This window comes from Mauremys reevesii, linkage group 1 (genome assembly GCF_016161935.1).
Source record: "Mauremys reevesii isolate NIE-2019 linkage group 1, ASM1616193v1, whole genome shotgun sequence".
NCBI lineage: Eukaryota > Metazoa > Chordata > Testudines > Geoemydidae > Mauremys > Mauremys reevesii.
Genome location: NC_052623.1, coordinates 143,300,650 through 143,326,004, shown reverse-complemented (window position 1 = coordinate 143,326,004; position 25,355 = coordinate 143,300,650). Strand labels below are relative to the sequence as shown.

At 41.5% G+C, this 25,355-nt stretch overlaps 1 protein-coding gene across 2 annotated transcripts in view; it reads left to right on the top strand.

The window, feature by feature from the left end:
- RPS6KA3 (ribosomal protein S6 kinase A3) overlaps positions 1 to 25,355 on the top strand; it is a 136,915-nt gene that overhangs the window by 84,947 nt on the left and 26,613 nt on the right. The window contains exons 10-15 of one of the 2 annotated variants that reach the window (XM_039540503.1): positions 6,433 to 6,503; positions 15,505 to 15,593; positions 15,686 to 15,750; positions 15,841 to 15,943; positions 16,318 to 16,442; positions 19,602 to 19,724. In XM_039540503.1, the coding sequence (XP_039396437.1) occupies positions 6,433 to 6,503; positions 15,505 to 15,593; positions 15,686 to 15,750; positions 15,841 to 15,943; positions 16,318 to 16,442; positions 19,602 to 19,724 (576 nt within the window). Of the gene's footprint in view, positions 1 to 6,432; positions 6,504 to 15,504; positions 15,594 to 15,685; positions 15,751 to 15,840; positions 15,944 to 16,317; positions 16,443 to 19,598; positions 19,725 to 25,355 lie in introns of both variants that reach the window. The other variant, XM_039540494.1, reaches the window with a different exon arrangement.

Here is a 25,355-nt window from a genome sequence, read left to right as displayed (position 1 = left end):
ATGGTCTCCCTGGGGACCATTATCCCGTCCTTGGATCCCGGAGACTGGTATGCTGCCCTCTACATGAAGGACGCTTACTTTCACATAGCCATTTTTCCTCCGCACAGGAGATACCTCCGCTTTGTAGCCGACCATCGGCATTTCCAATTTGCAGTCCTCCCCTTCAGCCTATCCACAGCCCCTCGCGTGTTCACAAAATGTATGGCAGTGGTCGCCGCCCACCTCCGTCGTCAAGGGCTTCACATGTACCCATACCTGGACGATTGGCTCATCAGGGGAGCCTCAGAGGAGCAAGTCAGACTGCATGTACGCTTGGCACGCAACCTATTTACACGTCTCGGCCTACTGCTCAACGTGGACAAATCCACCTTGGTCCCCACTCAGAGATTGGACTTTATAGGAGCTACCTTGGACTCCACTCTAGCCAAGGCCTGTCTGCCTCAGCCAAGATTCCTGGCGATGGCCGAGATCATTCGCAGTCTGCAGACCTTTCCCACGACCTCGGTCTGCACTTGCCTTGGTCTCCTAGGCCACATGGCGGCTTGTACGTATGTCACCAAATTCCCCAGGCTCCGCCTCCTCCCTCTTCAGACATGGCTCAATTCGGTGTACCGCCCGGGCAGGGACTTGATGGACACTTTAGTCCCCATCCCGCCGAGTACACTGTGCTCCCTCGACTGGTGGCTGAACCCCTCCATGGTGTGTGCGGGGTTGTTGTTCCACCCACCGCAGCCCACCCTGTCTCAGACGACAGATGCGTCATCCCTCGGCTGGGGAGCCCACCTCGGTCACCTTCGCACCCAAGGGCTGTGGTCATCAGAGGAGCTGTCCCTCCATATAAATGTCCAAGAGCTCAGAGCGGTTCGCCTCGCGTGCCATGCATTCCACAAACTACTCCACGGCCGTTGTGTCTCCGTGTTTACGGACAACACAACGGCCATGTATTACATAAACAAGCAGGGAGGGACCCGATCTTCCCCTCTTTGCCACGAGGCCATCAAACTATGGGAGTTTTGCATAGTCCATGCAATAGACCTAGTGGCGTCCTTTCTCCCGGGCATTTGGAACACTCTGGCGGATCGACTGAGCAGATCCTTCCTGTGTCACGAGTGGTCCATAAGACCGGACATTATCCATTCGATCTTCCGCAAGTGGGGCTTTCCCCAGGTGGACCTATTCGCGTCTCGCGCAAACAGGAAGTGCCAGGTGTTCTGCTCGTTCCAGGGTCATTCACCAGGTTCGATCTCGGACACATTTCTCATCCCGTGGAAGCACCAGCTGCTCTATGCCTTCTCTCTGTTTCCACTAGTGCACAGGGTCCTGTTAAAACTCTGACAGGACAGAGCTCATCTTATACTGATTGCTCCAGCGTGGCCCAGGCAACACTGGTACACCAGACTGCTCAGCCTCTCCGTAGCCACCCCAATCACCCTCCTGCTCTGCCCGGACCTTATAACGCAGGAGCACGGCAGTCTCCGTCACCCGGACCTTCCAGCCCTCCACCTCACGGCATGGCTCCTGCATGGTTAGACACCTCAGAGTTGTGCTGCTCCGCCCCTGTGCAGCATATTCTGCTCAGTAGTAGGAAACCTTCCACTTGGTCCACGTACTTGGCCAAATGGAAACGTTTCTCAGCCTGGTGTGCATCACAGACTCTTACTCCCTCGGAGGCCCCCATTGTAGTCATTCTGGACTACCTCTGGCACCTTAAACAGCAGGGCTTTGCCATATCTTCCCTGAGGGTTCACTTGGCTGCCATATCAGCTTTCCATCCTGGAGAGGGTGGTCACTCCGTGTTTTCTCACCCGATGGTCGCTAGATTTTGAAAAGGGCTGGAGCACCTCTACCCTCAAATTCGTCGCCCTGCCCCCACCTGGGACCTCAACCTAGTACTAAACAAGCTTATGGGTCCGCCCTTTGAGCCGCTGGCAACCTGCTCTCTGTTATATCTATCATGGAAGACAGTTTTTCTGGTGGCCATTACTTCGGCCCGGAGGGTCTTCGAGCTTCGAGCACTCACTGTAGACCCTCCTTACACTGTCTTTCATAAGGACAAAGTTCAATTGCGGCCACATCCCGCTTTTCTCCCTAAGGTGGTTTCGGCCTTCCATACTAATCAGGACATCTTCCTCCCGGTCTTCTTCCCCAAACCTCATTCTTCTCCATGGGAGCAGCGGTTACACTCCCTAGATGTCCGCAGGGCGCTTGCATTCTATATTGATCGCACAAGGCCCTTCCGTAAATCCCCCCCCAGCTTTTTGTGGCAGTGGCGGACCGTATGAAAGGCCTCCCCATCTCCACGCAGAGGATCTCCTCTTGGCTAACAGCGTGCATACGCACATGCTATGACTTAGCCCATGTCCCAGCGGGCCACCTCACTGCCCATTCTACCAGGGCTCAGGCTTCGTCAGCCACCTTCCTGGCCCACGTACCAATCCAGGAGATATGCCGTGCAGCGACCTGGTCATCGGTCCACACGTTTGCTTCGCGCTATGCTCTAGTCCAGCAATCTAGAGATGATGCGGCCTTTGGCTCGGCGGTTTTGCACTCCGCCACATCTCGCTCCGACCCCACCGCCTAGGTAAGGCTTGGGAATCACCTAACTGGAATGGATATGAGCAATCACTAGAAGAAGAAAAGACGGTTACTCGCCGTTGTAACTGTTCTTCGAGATGTGTTGCTCATATCCATTCCAAACCCACCCTCCTTCCTCACTGCCGGAGTAGCCGGCAAGAAGGAACTGAGGGGTGGGTGGGTCGGCTAGGGTATATATCCGGGGCCATGGTGGCGCCATTCCAGGGGGCGCTCAGCCGACCCACTGAGTGTTGCTAGGGTAAAAGTCTTCAGACGAACGTGGACGCGGCGCGCGCACACCTAACTGGAATGGATATGAGCAACACATCTCGAAGAACAACAGTTGCAACGGTGAGTAACCGTCTTTTTTCAAAAGGGAAAAATATTTTCCATATGGTTTCAAATTTTAAAACTTCAAAATTGAATCCAATCACAGAAAAAGTAGTTTTTAGAAGTAAAATTTTCTGATCACTTTTGACATCTCAGTTTCAAACTAACAGGGAATAATGGGCGCTGCTTTATTTGCAAGGAGACAGAATTTACAATTGCACTGAGTTGATTAGACTTTCATCTGTAAAAAAGTAAGTTCCATTAAAATGAAAATTTTTTACCAGACTGGGATTTTTTAAAATATTTATAACACATGCATGTATTTTTGAAAAGGAAAAAGGGATTATGTTTGAAATTTTAGGAATGCCAAATACAATGATTTTTAAAGTATAGAATTGTATGATTTTTTTAACATTAAGATCAAATGATGTTTTTAAAAATGAAAGATGTTTTATCTTTTGATGCTTCTGCAAGGAGACTCTTTATTATTTGATCTGAAAACACAACCTATTACCTTTTGAATGTGTAAAATGCTGTTGTGGTATGGAAAATGAATGTAAAAAAGGCACCTGATCACTGAAGAGATCTTACATTTGTGTTTTGTCAGAGTCATCTCGGCAGACTTGACTAACAAGAATACATTTTTACTACTACTTCTAGCACTGTGCAGCCCATACGCAGTGAGGGTGATCTGTATTCTTTTCTGGCTTTGGCATCAGAAAAATACTAAGATTCTGCAATCAGATTGTAGTTTAGTATTGATGGAAAATGAGCTAGAAAGAACATAACTGGGGTTTTAGATCCCAGATTGAGTTTGCAGAGCTGGTAACTAAAATAATAATAATAAAAAAAATCTTTTATGCTTGAACTGAATGTGTTAAAATTGGAAACCCTGAGCTGTCAATAAACATGACTGAATGTCATTTTTAGAGTCCAATTGTACTTTTCTTATAAATACTTTGTTGATTTGCAGGAGGGTGAATTTAGAAGTCTAACACTTAAAAAATTGACAAACTTCCATAGTATTTGAAATAAAGTGTATCTTTCCATAAAATATTTGTTTTTGTAGCCTGTATCTCTGAGGCCTTAGGTTAATTTATCTCAGAACATGAGCTATCCAAATGGATGTTCAGTTAATCTTACTTTGCTTATTTTGAGGAACTCAGTGCAAGAAGTCTTCATGGTTATTTCAGCCTCTGCCCAGTATAGTTAAAACTTGTTTGTTCAGTAGCTTCTTGTGATAAAACAGTTCTTACTAACCGGTTAATAAAACAAATTGCCCCTTAGTTCCTGCAGTCCCTTATGAAGATGGTAGGCCAGGCGTGCAGTACTTGGAATTCTACTTAAAACTATAGAGGAGACTGATGATCTCACCAATAACAGTAATTTTTCCCATCATGTCATTTCCTTCACCAGTGTGTGCTTGCCCACCCACACATCATGTTTATTTTTACTTTGCATCAGTTACAAGAAGCAGTGTGTGTGTGCATGCACTTGCATGTACATACCTACCAAACATAGTGTGTATGTGTGCTAGACACTGTAATTATCAAAATTTAACAGTTTAGGGTGGGATTTAACTGCTATGTTAAGTTGGCAGCATCTCATATCCCTGTATGTTTTATGAAATAATTTTTATAAAAAGCTAGCTATTTAGGCATGGGTTTTAAGAACGGCATGAGTGCTATTGTACTTGCATATTTTGTATCTGAGACTACTGCAATTGCATATGTAGTCAGGTTATTGTTCACTCAGAATTCCTGATTACAATTTCAAACTTTTGGGCCATAATGACAAATCAGGAATAGAAGATACTGTGTGTGCAATATGACTACATTAACATAGGTGTTCAAACCTGAACTTTATCATTTCATGACTTGGTGATTTTAAGTGACCAACCATAAAACATCATTAACATATTTTTAAATTAAATTCTCTAGGTTTTATGAAGCAAAAAACCTTGAAGGCATAAGCACTTGAACTGTCTTACAGTTACGTAAGCACCTAACACAACCTCACAACATCTGAAAGATTTAACCTTTTAAACTACCTTGAATATATAGGATGACTTAAACTGCCATACAGTGGAATAAGTGCTAAAACTGATGATTACATAATTTGACAAGTGTGCATTTACGAAAGTACTTAAGATACTTCAACTGCTTAAAGTGTACTTTTACTGTACTCTTAAAGGTGACAGTAAAAATGGCATTATGTGATACCATATTGTGTTGCAGGTCATATTTGTTCAGATTACAAATAAAAAGATATTTTTCTGACTGTTAACATCACAAGCTATATTCTTTTTATCTCATGAATCATCCACAGTAATAGAATGTCTGCCCTCAGTTATACCATGCAACTTTATTGCGTCCAATGAGTCTGCACAGGAGATGAAATTGGCCTGGCAATTGGAGATTAATAAACAATTATTTAAACAATTTATGAACCTGAATAGCAGGACACAGTTGGCTCTATAGTGCTTGCAAGAGTAAAAGGTAGTTAACTTTTTTTTTCAAAGCAGGTATGAACCTGAATACAGAGAGACCAGGTTTGTAGACTAAGAATGTGCCTCATTTATACAGACAAGGTGGGTGAGGCATTTTCTGTTATTGGACCAACTTCTGATGGTGAAAGAGACAAGCTCCACAGAGCTCTTCCTATCTTGTCTCTCTAATATCCTGGGACCAACACAGCTCCAATACTTCAAAGCTCTTTTATACAGTCACTTTCAGAATAGAACAGTATTTTAAAAGTGGTGGTTGCCCATTAAAAGGCATTGTAAAATGTGTGTGCATGTACAATACAGGTCTTCTAAGTGCAAGTCCTCATACATTCCCCCATACATATGCAATAACCACTTTTTAATTGTGAATAACTTCATTATCCAACTACTTTTTTTTTTCCCTAGTAAAGACAATTTACATTGTTTCACCATTATTTAGACATCTGGCAATATTTTTTTACCTGGGAAAACTGTATTTTTTGTCTCCTTGAAAAACTCCGATAACTTAAAAAAAACAGCGAGGAGTCCTTGTGGCACCTTAAAGACTAACAAATTTATTTGGGCATAAGCTTTCGTGGGCAAGCTTATGCCCAAATAAATTTGTTAGTCTCTAAGGTGCCACAAGGACTCCTTGTTGTTTTTGCTGATACAGACTAACACGGCTACCACTCTGAAACCTGTCAGATAACTAAAGTTATTTTACTCAAGCTCCCAAAGAAAGTTGTATTTAGGGGAAAAAACAAGCATAGAGAATTACAGCTGATGAAAAGGTGAATTTTTCATAAAGTTAGAAGTGTGTGAACACAGAGTCATATGATGGGAACTGTTTTGCAACCTGAAGTTCAGTAAGTGCTTCCAGATGTTTGCAATAATTAAAACTTGTAGCACAAGCAGTTGCTTTGCAAAGTCTTAATTGTTGATATTCATGACTTTTAAAAGATTATTCTGTTAACCTAATTTTTTATAAAACTACTTTTGTCCAAGTCTTTTAATGTAATTGATGCAAATTTTACTCTGTACAGTTTGAAATGCTCACGGGTACTCTACCTTTCCAAGGGAAAGACAGAAAAGAAACCATGACTATGATTCTCAAGTGAGTACACTCTTACTTATGTTTTCTACAGGGATGCCCTGTAGGCTGCAAATCTAATTTCTTCTCCCTCATTTTCCAAGGTATTGGTAAATCCTCACTCCCTATACCTATTCCACTTTATAAATTCCCTTTTCCACCCACCTAATTTGCCTGTTCCTCCAATCCTTTCCCTTACCAGTTGCAAATAATTTCATATCATCCTTTTAATCTAATATTTCCCTAATTTATAACAATATCTTCTTGAACTCCACCTTCTCCCCAATTTTGTGCCCATGATATTTCATTATCCTTTTCTGCCTTCCTCTTTATTGCACCCTACGCATTTCTGACATAACTCCATCTTTTAAAATAGTCTCCCTTATCTTTTCCTGTTTGTTCCCTTCTCCTCCCCCTGCTCCTTACACTACCTCCTTTGCCAACTTTGCTCTCCCCTGGTACCTTTCCCCCAGCTTTCCAAAATCTGCATCCACCTTTGACCCTCATGAACTTGCGCGATCTCTAACCTTTTGAGTCATCTTGCTGACAGTATCCTTGACTGTTTTCAATATGGGCTTTGGGTTTGCTTTAGCTATAGCATGGAAATTGCTTACCGTTGTGTAGTTAATCTTATTTCTGCTAACAAAGACTTGCTGTCTCTCCTTGATCTCAGTACAATCTTTGATATTGTGGAACTCTTCCCCTTCCAGACTCTGTCTTTACTTGTGAAGGAATCTCTAGTTTCTTCTTATCAGGGTTGCATTCCTACCTATCAAACTACTATTTCTGTTTCTCTTTAACTGTTCCGTGCTAAGACCCTTCCACTGGGAAGTCTCACAAGGCTCAGCTCTCGATCCCTCACTCTGTTTTCCCCCTTTTGTCATTTTATCTCTAACCTCAGTCTTAGCTACTTATCAGGGGTTGGCAGCCTTCTGCATGTGGCCCATTAGGGTTATCTGCTGACCCATGCCGCTTCACACAGCTCCCATTGGCCGGGAACGACAAACCACGGCCACTGGCAGCTGCGGGAAGCCATGCCTGCGGGCGGTCAACGTAAACAAAATGTCTCATGGCCCATCAGCGGATTACCCTGAAGGGCCACATGCCAAATGTTGCCAACCCCTGACTTACAAATTGATTCCAAATTGTATCATTAGAGAGCTTTAATGACTCCTCCCTGTCCATTGACAGGCTGTTTTGAAAAATTAAATTTATGGTTTCCTCTCAGATTCCTTCTGCTAAATATCTTTCAGACAAAGAGGTGCATCAGTAAACATAATCTATCTCTTTTCTTTCCCTGTCTGGCTCAGCTCTCCCATTTGCTTATTTTCTACATGCCATCCTTGGCCTTGAAGTTTCCTTTTCCTTCTGCATCTTACATTTGTAAATCTATTTATCAATTCCAGTTTATGCCATTGGCTGAAATCCCATGGGTGAAATCCTCATTCGTGTCATCTTCTGTTAATCTTAATTATTGCTAAATTCTAATGCTCCGAACTCCAGCAGTGCTGCCCACCTCATGTTACTCATGGGGGAATTCTGCACCACTGTGCAATGCAGAATTTGCACCGAAATTAATGTTTTTTGTGCAGAATTTCCTCCCCCTCCTGCCACCACAGAAATGGGCTGCAGAGCTGCTGGATACCGCAGAGCCCAGCTTGCAGGTAGATGCTGCTGCTGGGGGCAGGGAAGGGAGCTGGAGGCTACCAGGCAGCTGCAGTTCCCCGCACACCTTAAAGGAAGGAGGCGGTGTGCATGAAACTCCATATAAGCCCGGGACCCAACATCAGGCTGTTTCTCCCTCTGTATCCCTGAGCTCTGGGAGGGAGGGAGTGTGTGTGTCTGGGCTGGGGAGGGGTACCACAGCTGGATTCTGGGAGGTAGGGGGTGTGGGTATCTGGCTGGTGGGCCTGTAGCTGGGCTCTGGTGGGGAGGAGGTGCGTGCAAGTTGCCCTGCAGCTAGGCTCTGGGTGGAGAGGTGTGGATGTCTGGCCTGGCCCACCTGCTGGGCTCTGGGGGGTGGGGAGAGAGAAACAGGAACTGAGTTGTCTTAAGGGTTTCCTTAACTCTACTCCTCAAGGAATTTTTTGTCTGTATTGTTACAGACATCAGGCTGGTCTACACTAACGCTGTAGGTCAATCTAAGTCACACTAGTTCAGTTGCATAAGTTACGTAACAGAAGTTGACGTAACTTGGGTCGACTTATAGCGGTGTCTAAACCATGCTATTTTGATGGGAGACACTCTCCCGTCGACATAGGTTCCATCTTTTGGGGAGGTGGAGTGCAGACATCGTCAAGAAAGCACTCTCCCATTGACTTAGCACGTCTTTGCAGCAGTGTCAATTAAGTGGATCTGGCATCCATTGCAGTGGTGCCGACTTAGCTGGCAGTGTAGACTGACCATATATAGTTGCTGCTAGGTATTTTGAAATAAATTACCAAAATAACTGAAACTGGTGTGATTGTATAGTATTATTTTGACAAATAAAATATGCAGAATTTTGCAGAATTGTAAAATATTGTGCGCAGAGTTTTTAATTTTTTTATGAGAATTCCCCCAGGAGTATCGTGTACGAGAAGCACAAAACCATACATCAAGGCCAGCCTGAGACAGTTGCTTCCCCCATAAATCTCAGGAGTCAATTCAAATCTCCCACCTCATTTTTTAAAACTGGGTTTGTTTCTGCCTACCTCTCATACACCACATCTTTACATCCCTTACTCTGCTTATCCACATAGGATTTCTCTCTATCCTTCAGTGCTGCCTTTTTTCAGTTGGTGCAAGAGTCTTCTCTATACTCTGCCTGCCTATGTCTTTCTGGCTAATTGACTCTCCAACTATTTTCATATCTCATCTGAGCACACATCGTTTCTCCCTTGCCTATACTCTTATTCTTTTCATCTTCTAGATTTTAATTTCAACTTTGAAACTATATTGTTTAATTGAGATTATTGTACAAAAATGTGATTATAAAATAAAGAAATGTAGTACTGAACTGTCTCATGTCTCTCCTCCCAAATACTCTTAGAACCATTTACAATTGTGGGACTGGTGTACGAAACACATGTTCCACTGTGCACTGTTTGAGGCACATTACTTCACTACTACTCCTCTTCCCCTTAAATTCACACACAATGCACTCTTCCTACAGTGCACTTACATTTGCTTGGGTACTTTGCTTTCAAGACAGGACCAAGAAAGTTTTTTGTTTGTTTAAAATTGAGAAGTTTTGTCATTTGAAGGAATCATAGTTTGCAGTAATGAGATTAATTTTGTATGCAACTCTTTTCCTATCCAGTGCTTTTGTATAGGATTTGTCTCCACCTATTAGCAACTGGAGACAAGATTGCTGTCTCTCATGCAGCTGTATAACCTAGAAACTCTCCATTAACAGTAGTCATTTTTGCTTTCTGCTGTGTGCAGTGGCCAATTGAGGATTTACAGAAGGGTCCTGTGCCATAACAGAAAACAAGCAATGACAGTCCTAGTCGCTGCAATTTAAGGAAAGGGAGTTATGTCCTGCAACTACAGGCCCCTTAGTACAGTCGGATCCACTACTTCATCTGGTAGATGCAAAAACTCTGGAGTTTCAACTGGATTCTCTCTCTTTGTCCATTGAGCTACTTCTCCAGAAGGTCAGTGACACTTCTGCTTTTAGGCACAGATTTGGTTCTCTCAAAGCAGTCAGTCTCCCATCTTGACTTGCCATAGTTAGGGCTGGTCTACACTACTTAATTTAGGTCAACCTCCAGCCACCACAGTACTTCAGTTGGCTATTGCTGTCCACACTACCCTGCTTCTGTCGGTGGTGTGCTTGCACTGACTGAAGGAGGGGTGCTGACAGCCAAACAGGGTTCACAGCAGGAGCCCCACACCCACCCCAAGGTGACAGCTTGAGCTGTGAGCCTGGCATGGGCTCAAGGAGCCTACCAGCAGTGAAATTGAAATTCTTGTAAATTTCACAGCTGCCTGCACCTCAGAGCAGCAACCCAGGCTCACAGCTGGAGCCCTGAAATTGACAAGAATATCAATTTCACTGCATAGGCTCTGTGCTGTAAAATTGAGCCCCATGCCAGGCTCATAACTTGGGCTGCCACCCCAGGGTAGGGGGTTGGGGCTCCAGCTGTGAGCCCAGCACCAGGATCAGTTTCACAGCAGGGAGCCTACCAGCAGTGAAATTGACATTTTTGTCAATTTCACATCACCAGCTGCAAGCCCTGCTGCTGCTCTGAGCCAGACAGTTGTGAAATTGACAAGAATGACAGCCAACAGCTGAAGCAAGTAATGCAGCATCTATATAGACACTGCATTGCCCTAACTACACCAATGTAGGTGCTATGCCTCTCATGGAGATGGAGTCATGTTGATGTAGCAGACCACTTACTTCGGTGAAAGCAGCATTCTAGTGTAGACACTAACATAATTATGTTGACGTAAGCTGCCTTACGTTGACGTAATTCTGTAGTGTAGACCAAGCCTCACGTTCTAGTTTGAGGAGCTCTCTTGGATGATGATCTATTTAAAAAGTAATTTTTAATCTTTCAATATAATCCCAACACATCAGGTCTCCTGGTCTGTGGCCTGCAATAGCTCTCTTGTGCTACAAGTCCACATGGTTGTCCTTCAGCAGCCGTCAGGCAGCAGCACCCTGCTCTTTACTGTCTATCGCTCAACTGCTGTTCAGCCATGAATGGAAATATCTTGTAGGATGAGTGCAGTAAAAGGCACTGCATAGAAAATGCACATGCGAGGATGTTAACTACTAAAGGTTCATGATCACCAAAGGAGTAGCTGATGATCAAGCACCATCATCACCAGTTAACTGATCTTTTTCATAATGTGTACTACAATACTGAAGAGCCAATAGAGAAAGAAGAGATTTTCTCCAACTTCTCCTGTGCAGGAGGAGATGGGAAATTTGGTAACTTACTAAGGACCTGATTAATAGTGTGATATGAGGTAGTGGGGAGGTGGCACTCTCCTGCAAGTAGCTTGGCTGATGGCACCTCTCCCTCAGAATAGAGGGAAGTTGGATACCCTCTTGTAGTCTGTGTTGTGGATCCTTGTGGAAGTGTAGAGGAATGGAAGAAACTTTGGGATGTGATGGGGAGACAGGTTAAGGGGGGCGGGGAAGGAAATTGCATCTTTCTTCGTATAGACGCAGACGTGTATTTCAAGTAGGTGTTTGTGCACCCCGCCCGCCAGAGCCTTTTACCTAGTAGTATCCATAGAGGGGTGGCCCTCATTCCTTTAGCCCCTCCATTGGCTATATGAGACAGCACTGCCTCAAGCCCCCATTTCTCCCCCACCCCCCCCAGTTCCTTCTCACTGGCTGTCACCTAGAATCAGAGCTCTGTGTGGCTATCATTTCATAGCTTTGCACTTCGTCCTCTTAGCCTAGTTTTATTGTATATAGTCTAGTTAGTTAGTGTTAGAGTAAAAGTTTTAGACTATAGCGTAGCGGTAGTGCTCCCTGGTGACGCCCTCACCAGCGTTCAAGCATTGCCCTTCATATGAAGTGGCAATTCCTAACAGTGACCCTACAGGAGGTGCTTGCTCTGCCTTGGCAAAGTCCACCTTCAAGTGTGCTGTTCAATCTGTAGATTATTTAAAAAGATGACTCAGATGGCATGAGACCTTCCCCTCAAGCAGCACCTGCTTGAACAAGCCTGAAGCCTGACTCAGTACCAAGTCCTTTCTCAGGCCACAGATCGCCCTTCAGTTCGGAAAGTGCTACTGCCTTCCACTGCGGGTCAGGGGCCTTCAGCGTGCTGGAGTTTAAGGTCATCCACAATGCACGTCATGCCTTCCGGGACCGCAGCAGGCATTCAGTGGTTCACATACTCACCGACAATACCGCCATGGTGTACTATGTGAACAAACAAGGGAGAGCCCACTCCAGATCATTCTGCCTATAGGCAATCAACCTGTGCAATTCTGCATCAAAGAGGACATCACCCTGGTTGCTGTCCACTTACCAGGAGTCCAGAATCGCCTCACAGATCATGTCAGGTTTTTCTCCCCAAGCCACAAATGGTCCCTGAAGTTAGAGACCCCACATTGTGAAAATCATCCAAAGGACAGCTCCACAGTCAACCTCTTTGCGATGAGGGAAAATAGGAAGTGTCATCTATTCTGCTCTCGGAAGGGGCTCAGCTCAGGCTCCCTCTCTGACGCTTTCCTCTGCAACTGGCAGTTGACTCTGCTGTACGCATTCTCTCCTATCCTGATCATTCCCCATGTCATCACCAAGCTCAAGGCAGATTGAACCAGGCTTATCCTGATTGCCCTGACATGGCCAAAGCAGTGCTGGTTCTCGCCCTTTCAGTTCAGCCTCCCATGCTGCTGCTACTTCTCCTTCCTGACCTCACACATGACTGCGGCTGCACTCTGCATCCGGCGATCAGGTCCCTTCACCTTACGGAGTGGCTGCTGCATGACTGATCAAGGAGGAAGAGCACTGCTCCAGGCTGTCCAACAGGTCCTATTTAACAGTAAGAAGCCTTCCGCTAGAACGACCTACTTGGCAAATTAGAAGAGATTTTCTATGTGGTCCTTGGCCCGTGGGACCCATCCAGTGGAGACTTCTATCCAGGATATCTTGGATTACCTGCTACACCTTCAGGAATTTGACTTAGCACTCAGTTCTCTTAGAGTACACTTGGCAGCAATATTGGCATTTCATCCACCTATCCAAAGGAAATCAGCTTTCTCCAATGCAGTGGTGATGAGATTTCTGAAAGGAGTGCTCTCCCTGCATCCTCCAGTCCAAGAGCCAGTCCCCTTGTGGGACCTGAACACGGTCTTAGCAGCTCTAATGGGGACTCCATTCGAGCCCCTTGCTTCCTGACCACTGCCCTTCTTGTCTCATAAAACAGCATCCTTGATAGCCAGTACCTGTGCAAGGAGGGGGTGTGAGTTACAGGCCCTGATGGCTGGGCCTCCTTACAGTTCTCCAAGGACAAAGTTACACTCCGGCCACATCTGAAGCTTGTATCCAAGGTGGTCTCTCAGTTTCATTTGAACCAACGTGTGTACTTGCCTGTATTTTTCCCTAAGCCGCATTCCTCCCTGGAGGAACAACACCTCCATACGTTAGATGATAGACGCTGTCTAGCCCAGTGGTTCTCAACCTTTTTACCATTGTGGGACGCATCCAATGCTACCTGTATGGCCCTGAGAATGTCACATTGGCCGCAGCTCTGTGCTGATTGGGCCACAGGTTGAGAACCACTGGTCTAGCTTTTTTTGAACAGGACTGAACAGTTTCATGCTTCGTGTCGCCTGTTCCTATCATATGCGGACCTCATGAAGGGTCAAGCAGTCTCTGTGCAGACTATCTCTAGATGGATAACGTCTTGTATCAAGACTGCGTATGAGACAGTGTCGGCTACACCACTTCAGCAGATATGGGCACATTCAGTGAGAGCACAGGCAACGTTGGTGACATTCCTCAATGACATTTCCATATTGGACATTTGTAGGGTAGCCACATAGTCATCCGTACATACATTTACAGACAATTACGTGATCTCTGCTTCTTCCAGAGCAGATGTTAATGTCGGAAGAGCAGTCCTTACTCAGGTAACCTCCGAAACCCACCTACAGATGGAAGTACTGCTCGCTAGTCACCTACTTGGAATATACATCTGCATCTACTCAAAGAAAAGAAACTGTTACTTACTGTATCTGTGGTTCTTTGAGATGTGACGTAGACATGTATTCCATGACCCATCCTCAATCCCTTCTGTATCAGTCTTCCCCTGGATATTTGGTACAAAGGAACTGAGTGGGGTCTGGCAGCACTGCTTCATATAGCCAGGGGATGGGCTAAAGGCATGAGGTCCAAGCATGCCCCCTTACAGGTACTACTAGGCAAAAGTCTCTGGTGAGCAGGGCGCATACTCCCATATTTGGAATACACATCTGCATCACATCTCGAAGAACCATAGTTACAGTAGGTAACGGATCCCAGTCTCTTATACCATGCCCATCACCACAGTATCTAATGAAAAAGGAGGGTACAGATTGAGATATGATAGATGTGTGTGCACCATTAGATGGGGAGAAGAAAGGTAGTGTGAGGAGCTTGGGATACTGTGAGAAAATAGAAGTACAGAAAAGGCAAAACTAAAAACTCAGAAGGAGAACAAGAGATGCAAGAAATAAGTTGACTTGAAAAGGGGTAATAAATCCCCCCCACCCCCCAAAAAAATTCCCAGGTCTGTGTTGTGTCAGGAAAATTACTATAAGAGGTCTTGGGGGCAGTAAGGATGACTCTAAAATAGAGGGCTAAATACTATTTGTCTTCACATCTTTCCCTTTACTGTCACGTATTCTAGTTTTTCATTTTGAAAATAAGGCAGGACTTGACAAACTGGTGAAATGAGGGAAAAAGAATTAGACACGTACATGACAAAATGGTCTCTTTCCAAACTCTGATCATTGCGGGTATCAGGACATCCACTATTATACCAGATACTGCTTTTTCTTGCCACCTACTTGTTTGCCTCTTTGCCGGGAGGGGAGCATTCAGTGTTTTTCTAATGGTCTCAGGATATGTCCTACTTGTGTCTTCTAACTCAGCAGTTCCTGCCTGCAGTATTACATGGATATTTAAATTGCATCCCAAATTTTGGCCATTTTCTTAGATCAGAGTTCCTCCCAGGACTTCTTTTTCTTTTTGTCAAGGAGACTGGCTTACTTGCCACAGACTGGTAACAGTTAATTATAAAAAACAACTAATTGTAAGCCTTTTCATCAACACCTATTTTCCTTCCTACTACCTCGGCCTCTTATGTTCCTGGTCCAGTACTTGAAATATTACACTGCTGGAATAGGGAAGTTTGAGGTTATATGTCTACATGATTGACAGCACTTTATTTTGGTTCTGATGTCTGAAGCCAAATTATCAATGGTGTTAACTTGCCTGATGTGGTTAGAGTGAAGGACTAGAAAAAAGTAAATAGTTGATTCTTGCTTAAAAACATGTGTATGCTATTAATGTGTTTTTGTTGTATAGAGCCAAACTTGGAATGCCCCAATTTTTAAGTCCTGAAGCACAGAGTCTTCTCCGAATGCTCTTCAAACGAAACCCTGCAAACAGATTAGGTAAAATACTCAGACAAAAATAATTATTTCCGCTAGTAGTTCTTCACAGTAAATAAACTATTCACAGCGTTTTTCCCCTTTTTTAATAATAGGGGCAGGTCCAGATGGAGTTGAAGAAATTAAGAGGCATTTATTTTTCTCCACAATAGACTGGAATGTGAGTACTTTAGTAAAAGAGCTTCTTTATAAGGAAATTATAATTGTTATAATAATTTTTAATTCACTTTCACCACTGCCTTCTCTTTAGAAATTATACAGAAGAGAAATTCATCCACCGTTTAAACCTGCAACTGGCAGGCCAGAGGATACATTTTATTTTGATCCTGAATTTACAGCAAAAACACCGAAAGGTGAGAGAATAATTAACTGTAATTTAAGTATTCAAAAGTAGAAGAAACTTTCAGCCATTTTAATTTTCATAAATTGTCTTCTATCTGGTTAGCTTTGACTGACTACATTATATGAAAGATTTTATATAAGCCTGTAGGTGATATGAATGGCACTTCATTACTTGTGCATTTGTATATTGAGGATGCAAAAATACTTTATGTAATTAACAATCTCCAAACCGGTTTATAGTGTGAAATTATTTTCCAGTGTTAAAACTATGATTTTATGCTCATTTTATTCAGTGCATATTAGGAATACTGATTACTTACTGCTTTGGGATTTTTTGAATAAATTGGAAAGAAGTCTTCTTGAAGACATCTGTTCTGTTTTTCAGATTCACCTGGTATTCCACCTAGTGCTAATGCACATCAGCTTTTTCGGGGATTCAGTTTTGTTGCTATTGCATCAGATGATGAAAGCCAGGCAATGCAGACTGTTGGGGTTCATTCAATTGTTCAGGTGAGTGCAATTACTGAAGAATAAACATAATGAATGAAAACAAATTATTTAAAAATGAGTTGTCCTTTGCATAAAATAAGATGTAGCTTTATGTCATGCCTTTCATAAATGAGATACCAGAAAACATTTTATAATAATTAGACTGATATTAATAGTACTGTAAGACTGGGGTTTATCCTCTGTTGTTCTTTGTAAAGCGTCATGAAAACTTCATCAACTAAAGACAAGAAAAATACACCTCAAATTATTTTATCCAAAGAACAGCACCTCTGACAGTGCCGAACCTACTGCTTCTATACATTGAGTGTGATCAGGCATGGGTTTTGACCCCTGAAAAGCAAGCAATTTAGCATCTGAGCCATAATGACTGCTCAAATATCTGAATAATCCAGGCTTAACATTTTGAAAACGTTTTACATTTTCTTTATAAAGTCAATCTTTTTTTTTTTTTAAATTGCATGTAGATCATTTTCTTCTGTGTTATAGGATAAACGTTGGGTTCATACTATGCAGCAAAACCCTTCTGAAATATGACTTGAAACTAGAATGTAGAGATGGTTTGGATTGCCATTTATTTTAAATCCTGTCAATTATGAGTATAGAGATGATCCCTGCCCTTCCTCCCTCTGCGCGCGTGCGCGCACACACTCTCTTTAAAAAAAAAAAATAAAGAATTATGCCAGTCTAAAATACTTCTTGAACACTTTACATGTTGTCTGACAACTACCCTAGTGTGTCAGGGTGCACAGGAACTTTTGGTTTCCTAATAGAATTGGGAGAACAGATTAAACACAGACTCTCTCACATTAATGATTGTGACGTTTTTACTTCTGAAAGTAGTTAACTTGGCCTGTTAGCTGAAAAATGCTGTTTCTATATGCTCTGTTGTTGCTACGGCACATTTTTGAATAATTAAACTCTGGTTAGAGACATCATTCCATGATCTGGGGAAGGACGACATGAAGCTGGAGTTAGGGGAGAAGTATGCATCATGCTCCTTTTCTAAAATTTAGAATTTATAAGGTTAACGTGGGACTGTTATTTCATTGTTGGAGAGTGTGTGGAAAAAGGAGAGATATGAAGCAGTATGAGGTCCTGCGGCCAATAGTTATGGGGCCAACAGCATGGGAGAAATAGCAGATGTGTTTGTAGGAAAAGAAGACTAAGTGGGTATAAAAGAAAGTGACAGGCCCAAGTAGGATTTTTAAGTAAAAATTTTATTTCTACCACCTACTTCCATTAATTTTTTCTTCACATACGTTTGGAAAATATATTTAATTGCTGAAAACTTTTCATTTGTTTGTATAGAAAGTTAACATACTTCTGATACAAGATGATATCATGTATGCTGCTTTCATAGACAATTTGCAACCATCTGAGAGTTCTTTAAAGTGATTGATCAAAATGTGGACACTTCTTGTGTTCTCTGTCTAACTATATCTTTTTTACAACATCTAGAATGCTCATAAGTTTATTTGCGCACACTATATACTTCTGGTGTTTAGTGGAGAGGATTTGTGGATATTCATGTACCCATCGAATCATATTCATAGATTGCGGGGCCAGATCATCTAGTCTTACCTGCAAGGTTATATAATTTCCCCAAATAATTCCTAGTGCATACCTTTTTGAAAAACATCCAATCTTGATTTAAAAGTTGTCAGTGATGGAGAATCCACCATGACTGTTGGTAAATTGTTCCAATTTAGACAACGATTTGTTTATAACATGAATTTTAAACTGATAATGTCCCTTTAATTTATCAGTCTCAAGGGATTTGGATACAAGTATGAAAATCACCACATAAACTATAGCTACATTTGGTATTTGTGGTTGGCTCATACGTGGACAATGACTTGATTTTCATAAACCATCATTTCCTCAATTTGCTTCAGAAAAAACTTGTGGAATTTGCCCATATAAAGGGTGTACACTGTCAAGAAACTTAAACTGAAGAGAGTGGAATATGGATTGGAAGAGATTTTCTTCAAAGGGAAACTAAAGAGGGTTGAGGGGAGGAAAGAGAAGAAAACATTGATTATTTTCAGTAGCTGCAAATGTAATTTGTAAAGTTTAAAATCATTTTTAATTGGGATAAATTCAGAGGGGGCTGAGCAAATAGGAGCAGGCACTATACAAATTGTCATTGACTAGCTCCTGTGTATCCTCAACTGCTGTTGATTTTAGATGTGTTGTAACCACTTGCCAAATCCATTTGAGTCAGTTTTCTGGCAAATGCCAGCTTCACAGAAAACTTTATTTTTAAAGTCAATCTTAAAACCAGTTTGCTATCTTGGTGGGGTGAGGAGTTTAATAGAGTTGTGGCCATGTAGTCTCTTGGAGTTTATGCTGCTTATTGCCCTTCAGTCCTGAATCTCCGCCTACAGTTTTTCTGCAACTTTTGCTGTGCTCTCTTTTCTTTGCACAAACTTGCAGATGGAGTTCTCGGTACTGCTTCCTCTTCTTGTAAACATTTCTCAAAACTTCTCTGCTCCCTTTCCTCTGTACCCCTTCAACCACTTCCTCATTCTTATTTCCCTTTTGCATGTGTGCAGGATACCCAGATGGCTTCCTGCTAAAGTCAGGCATCCTTTGTATAAACTCTCCTATTGCTTCCCTGTATCAAAGTGCCATTTCCTTACCATGCAAAACAGGCTGACAGTCATTCTGCCTTTTATTCCCATACTCAGATGACACTTCTACTTCCATTCCTATTGATGCCTGCAATTCCCAGTGAATTTGATTGCATTCACTGTGTCTAAATTTCTCATACTGAGCACTGCATTTGGGAAAAAAAAATTACTTTATTTTACCATTCATATTTTGGCAAATGAGACCAGAAAAAATGGTATTTATTAAGATTAATGGGAAGACTTCTGATCTGTTGTCTGTTTCATATTATTTGTTTAAATTAATAGAGCAGGAATCCCAAATGTAGACTTGTCATAGAATGATATGCTATAAATGGATGGGATTTATATGATTTATAATATATTATTCAAACAGATGGTTATGGGATTTTGAAAAGATTTTGACCTAACAAGATTATCAATTAAAAATACTATAGGGAACAAATGTTTCTAGTTCCAATTGATTGTAGATGATGATGATGTATATTTTTAAAGTAATCATCAATTAATAATATTATTTTGGTAGCAGTTGCACAGGAACAGCATTCAGTTTACTGATGGATATGAAGTAAAAGAAGACATTGGGGTTGGTTCTTATTCTATCTGCAAGAGATGTATACATAAAGCTACAAATATGGAATATGCAGTTAAGGTAACCACTGTTAAAAAAAAACCCTCTTAATTGCTAACAAAATCATATTTTCAGAATTTACAGTCTCATAGGTCAATGTTTCCTTAAATGTAACTACCATAAACAAAATAGCAAATTGTTTTCTTCTTAAATGAATAGAAAAAATTGTGAATGCAAATGTCACATATTCATTAAATGTCATGTTTTGTTGCTATTTTATTTTTTTAAGTGTTCCCCATGAAACACCTATCTAACTCTATTATATGCATGCTTCTGGAAGAGAATATACGCCAAAGAGACTGCATTACTAAGCATTATTACTAAGCATTATATACAAAAATGACAATGATTAGATTAACTTAAATGTAATTGTTCCTTTTAGTTCCAAAGTAGATATATAGATGATCCCATAAATCCCTGTTCCTAGCTGTGCTGGTTGTGTAGATTAGTACCCTTGCCATTTTTTTTTTCTAGAGGGAACCTTAACTCTGGAAAACCTCAACTCTGCATTTCCTTGCTTTTTGTTAGCTTAACTCATTAATATTTTAACGTATATTTAAAAGCACTAAGGGAAGCTAAGTGAATCGGATCTAAATTTCAAAAATGTTACAATAATGAATAAAGGGCAATAAAATTTGCCTTGCCGATGAGGAAATCTGTGTAAATGGCAAAGCAGGAACAGAGTTTGGCAAATTTTTTAAAACTTTTTAAAAATCTCCGTTATATTTTGACGCAATTTACCTTTTAGAATTATAGAACCATTCAGACATATGGACAGAATTGTTCAGTTTGGTTTCACACTCATATAGTCTGATATACAGGCTACTCACAAGGAATCCTTGAATTCCAATGGAGGTATTTGTTTACTTGCCAGCAGTCTGGTTTTAGTCATAAACTAGATACATTTTCTGTAAAATATGACACAAGATGCATTTGTGGGGGGAAGTACGTAAACAAATTATCTTTCATAATTTGAATGCACTGAATCTGAAATAAATGATTACCAAGCTGAATTTTGAATATTTCACTTTCTAAATTAAGTTCAAAATTTAAGTAAAATTTGGGGAAAAAAATGTATTTTGTCTGTCGTTTTTATTCCAGTAAAAACAGCTACTATATTTCCAACTCATTGTTTAAAAAAACATAATTTAACAGTTCCTACGTGTGCTGACAGACTCCTTGCATTTAAAGGCCCCAGTGCAGCATTTCTGCTACAACAGCATTGTGATATGCACCCTTTGAAACATCCACTGGTAGCAATTTCTGCACAGCTGTCAAGGATTCGCTCCAGTGACATTAGCCTGAGTACCAGTTCTCCATTGTGTTTGGTCCAACCCATATTCTCTGGTGAGAGTAGTGGGATTGTTGCAGTTCGCCTGACTCCACTTGAAAGTGAGCTCTTTGGATGTTGCAGCGCAATGCATTGCTTGTTAGGGTCTATGCCTCTAGTGATTGACACTTGGAGAACAATATCACTGTGCCTTGTTGCAGCTCTCCCCATCAGATAAATTGTACATGTTGCAGATCAATTTTTCTGCTGAAATGATTGATTCATTTTGGGGATCGTCCTTCTCTCAGTTTCTTTGAAGTCCATGTTTTTCCATAGATACTGTCCAAGCAGTTTTCTTGCTGTGGCCAGCAATATGTCAGAACATGGAAGGAGAATATTGTTTCTATATCTGCTTGAGGAAACACAGGCAAAAGCTTCTCTTAAATAGTATGCACAGGAATGGTTTTTGAGTTTTTTTTGGTGTTCCAGCCTTCATCCACAACTTGCTGCAAAGCGTTTTGTCATCGTGTGCCACTAACAGACGTGTGGTTAGTGTTGTGTTGACGTGTGGTTGGAACCTTCCACAACCCAGTTACCTCTGTAGAACTCTTCAAGTACTTCCAGAGGGGGCTGGTTCATTTCTGCTAAGTACATAGATCCCCATCAATCATAATTTGTGTATTCATATTGGTGAAAGAATAGAAGCATTCTTTTGAAGGCATACAGATGAAGCTCCCAAATTCCATCTCATTGAGCTCTGGGGCAGAGTAGGAGGATACACACATACTACCACCCGTACTGCAAATTGGGATGGTTGTCCATGTTGCTCAGCACAAATGATAGCGTCTTGTCACAGAAACTTGCAGATGACAGAATAGACAGTAGGTTATTGTAATCTTCCTTAGCGTCCAATTTTGCAACATCCAGGAGCTTCTCTTTGAGTTTTTTATTGTGTTGCTATAGATAGCTCAGAAGTTGTGGTAATAAGAGTTGCCACACTGCCGTGTAGAGTGATGCAAAAGCCACTCATCTTGTAAGCATGAGTGGCTTTTGCATAATTTTTACCAGAAATTACATGCTCTGTCATTTGTCTACCTGAAATTCCATTTTCAGTCTACATGCTCAACAGTCCAGAATCCTGTGTATGCTGCCCCAACATTTTTAGGAAGTTCACTGATATATGTAGACGACCTAAGCATGTAATCAGGATATCTTTACATTCTGGTAAAGTCCATTTTAGGTCCATCAGAGCAGGGAAGAGTGCTTGATCAACATGTTTCTGTTGAAAATAATTAGGGCTGTCGATTAATCGCAATTAATTCACACAATTAACTAAAAAAAATTAATTGTGATTAATCGCACTGTTAAACAATATGCCAACTGAAATTTATTAAATATTTTGGATGTTTTTCTACATTTTCAAATATATCTATTTCAATTACAACACAGAATACAAAGTGTACAGTGCTCTCACTTTGTTGTTTTTATTAGAAATATTTGCACTGTAAAAATGATAAAAAATCATTTTTTTCAATTCACCTCATACAAGTACTGTAGTGCAATCTCTTTATCATGAAAGTGCAACTTACAGTTATAGGTTTTTTGTTACATAACTGCACTCAAAAACAAAACAATGTAAAACTTTAGAGCCTACAAGTCCACTCAGTCCTACTTCTTGTTCAGCCATTTGCTAAGAGAAATGTCTATTTACCTTCATGGGAGATAACACTGCCCACTTCTAATTACATCGTCACCTGAAAGTGAGAACAGGCATTCGCATGACACTGTTGTAGCAGGCATCACAAGAGATTTATGTGCCAGATACGCTTAAGATTCATATGCCTCTTCATTCTTCAGCCATCGTTCCAGAGGACATGCTTCCATGCCAATGACACTTGTTAAAAAACAATGCATTAATTAAATTTGTGACTGAACTCCTTGGGGGAGAATTGTATGTCTCCTGCTCTGTTTTACTTGCATTCTGCCATATATTTCATGTGCTGGGTCATCATCCGAGACTGCTATAACATGTTGTTTTAAGAACACTTTCACTGCAAATTTGACAAAATGCAAAGAAGATACCAATGTGAAATTTCTAAAGATAGCTACAGCACTCTACCCAAGGTTTAAGAATCTGAAGTGCCAAGTTCCAAAATCTGAGAGGGATGAGGTGTGGAGCATGCTTTCAGAAGTCTTAAAAGAGCAACACTCCAATGCAGAAACTACAGAACCCAAACCACCAAAAAAAAAAAATCAACTTTCTGCCGTTGGCATCTGACTCACAATGATGAAAATGAACATCCATTGGTCTACACTGCTTTGGATAGTTATCAAGTAGAACTCATCATTAACATGGACGCATGTCTCCTGGAATGGTGGTTGAAGCATGAAGGACATATGAATCCTACATTTGTAAGTTCACCTTTCATGATAGAGATTTCACTACAATACTTGTATTAGGTGAATTGAAAAATACGATTTCTTTTTTTACAGTAAAAATATTTGTAATCAAATAAAGTGAGCACTGTACACTTTGTATTCTGTGTTGTAATTGAAATCAATATATTTGAAAATGTAGAAAACATCCAAAATTATTTAATTAAATGGTATTCTATTATTGTGTAACAGCGCGATTAATCACAATTCATTTTTTTAATCGCTTGACAGCACTAAAAATATGTTACTTGTGCAGATTTTTTTTATCACAGTATTCAGTGTATCACCTTCATGAGCAGGGGACCAAATGATAGGCATGTAGCTGTATTCAGTTAATGGTGAGTTGTTGTTGTTGTGCTTTTCATTAAGACTTGGCCAGTCAGATTTTGTATTTTCAAATTGACATTTGTGGGAAAGTGCCATATCCCGCACTTGTGTTTTCAAATCTGACTGGCAGTCATTAAACCATCTGCCAGGACATCTTCATTGAATTTTGGTTCTGCTGTACCTTCTGTGATATTAGTAGGAAAGATATTTAATATCTCTCCTGTACTTTCTGTTTATTTTTTTAAGTTAACAATGGTAGCCATGTTCTTTTTTGTTTTTACTTATCTTAGAGTACAAAATTCAGCTTGGTAAACATCATTTTCAGATTCAGAACATTCAGATTATGAAAGAGAACATTTTACCAACTTTTCCCCAGAAATGCTTTGTTTCATTAATATCAATTTACCTGGGAATTTGGTCTACTCTATCAGGAGTAGATCTGACTTTTTGTGCTTGGGTTACCAGGTAGCTTTCCCTCTCCTGAATAGCTGGGACAGAGCAATGTTTGCACTACTGTTCCTTCTCCAAGCCCTTAGGGACTGTTGTTCAGACTGCCTCATCTCCTTCTCTGTTGATATTACTATCTGCTGCCTCTGTTGGAGCTCCTCTTCTCCAAGAAGTAGAGAGAAAGCATGAGGAAGGAAGGCAGCGGAGTGTGCAGGGGGAAAGAAGGATTCAGCTAGAAGCAATAACTTCAAAACCTCATGCAGGAAAGGGATAAGAGATAAAAAGGAGGAGGAGACATTGGGGTAAACCTCACAACTCAGGTGGAAGGGAGGAAAGGAAGTAGTGCATCATGAGGAGGAGCAGGCTTATCTTCTTCAGTGGCAAATGGCAAAACTGAACCCACCAGACATTCTCAATTATACCAAATGTGAGTAGCAAGTCATTAGGCTTCCCCCCCAAGAAGAAAAAAAGTAGGGGAAAACAGTGCTTGTTAAAGGAGGGATGGTTGGTGTAAGGCAATGTCATAGGTTTTGATAGATTCAAATAAGCATCTGATACTTAACTGAAAACACCAGGGGATTTCCCTTTTCTGGTTTCACATGTCTTGTATCTTCTTGTGCTGCACCTGGGGCTAGATCCACAAAAGAGTTTAGGTGCCTAAGTCCAACATGAAGGCATCACTGAGATCCTCAAAACTCCCACTCAGCTGCTGCCTAACTCTGTAGACACTTAGAGTCCCTAGGTGCCTAAATTTCCACTATTAAAGTCCCCTAGGTACTTAAATAACAGTGTAGATGGTGAGGAGCTGCTTAGGTGAATAGAGTACAGACACACCAGAACGCTAGGGTATATACCCTACACTCTCTCTACATCCCCCAGCAGTGCTTCCTATGTCTACTGGGTTTTTTTAGCAGTATAGTGTCCCTCTGCCTCCCTTTGGCAGAGCTTTTCCCTGTTGCAGCAAAAGTCTCTGATCATGGGGAGGCAGTAGAAAAAGGCTTTGGGAGCTCCCTGCTGCTGGAGTCTTTCCCTGCTGCAGCAAAAGGCTCTGGCAGCAGGGAGCTGTCAGAGTTTTCTCTGCTGCCTCCCCACAGCCAGAGTCTGTCTTTGCTGCAGTGAAAGGTTCCAGCAGTGGGGAGCTGCCGGAACCTTTCCTTACTGCAGCCTGCTGC